Source organism: Suricata suricatta, chromosome 12, assembly GCF_006229205.1.
Source record: "Suricata suricatta isolate VVHF042 chromosome 12, meerkat_22Aug2017_6uvM2_HiC, whole genome shotgun sequence".
In the NCBI taxonomy this organism is placed as follows: domain Eukaryota; kingdom Metazoa; phylum Chordata; class Mammalia; order Carnivora; family Herpestidae; genus Suricata; species Suricata suricatta.
This window is the reverse complement of record NC_043711.1, coordinates 10,483,037-10,483,729: the sequence shown is the minus strand read 5'-3', so window position 1 is coordinate 10,483,729 and position 693 is coordinate 10,483,037. Positions and strand designations below refer to the sequence as shown.

Here is a 693-nt window from a genome sequence, read left to right as displayed (position 1 = left end):
GCTACCCACAGCTCACGGTCAAGTGCAACCGCCTCAGTGATGTACACAGTAGTCACACCCATGCTGAACCCCTTCATCTACAGCCTGAGGAACAAAGACATGCAAAGGGCTCTGAAAGCATTCCTTGGGAAGGAGACCCTTACATGGCCAATTGTCATAAGATTGAAGAAGTGGCTATGATGGCAGAGGTCAAAGGCTCTGGGTCAGAAATTGTGATCTTCATTCAGACTTTAGAAGTAGTATTCCTCCTTCTGTTTATTTCCTTGTGCTCAGCTTCTGTATGTCATGTGTGTAAGTCACTCTGTTAAGCTCTTCTCCGTCTGATAGCCTACAGATTTTTTAAATATTTCCCACTTTCTGAATTCTTTTTAAATTTCTTTAATGTTTTTATTTATTTTTTATACAGAGAGAGACAGAGCATGAAAGGGGGAGGGGCAGAGAGAGAGGGAAATGCAGAACCGAAAGCAGGCTCCAGGCTCTGAGCTAGCTGTCTGCACAGCGCCCGACTCTGGGCTCAAACCCATGAATGTGAGATCTGACCTGAGCCGAAGCCGGAGGCTCAACCGACTGAGTCACCCAGGCACCCCCCACTTTCTGAATTTTATTTCCAACCATGGATTTGAAATATTTGAAAATGTTCATTTATTTTGAAGCAACACAGATTTTCTAAAGAATAATCTTTCTCAAACAACT

General features: G+C 43.6%; 1 protein-coding gene across 1 annotated transcript in view; it reads left to right on the top strand.

Annotated features, from left to right (window-relative positions):
* Positions 1 to 180, top strand: part of LOC115274361 (olfactory receptor 7A17-like) — a 1,068-nt gene extending 888 nt beyond the window's left edge. The window contains exon 2 of the mRNA XM_029917818.1: positions 1 to 180. This exon is cut by the window's left edge and continues 1 nt beyond it. Within this exon, the coding sequence (XP_029773678.1) occupies positions 1 to 180 (180 nt within the window).
* The last annotated feature ends 513 nt before the right edge of the window (positions 181 to 693 follow it).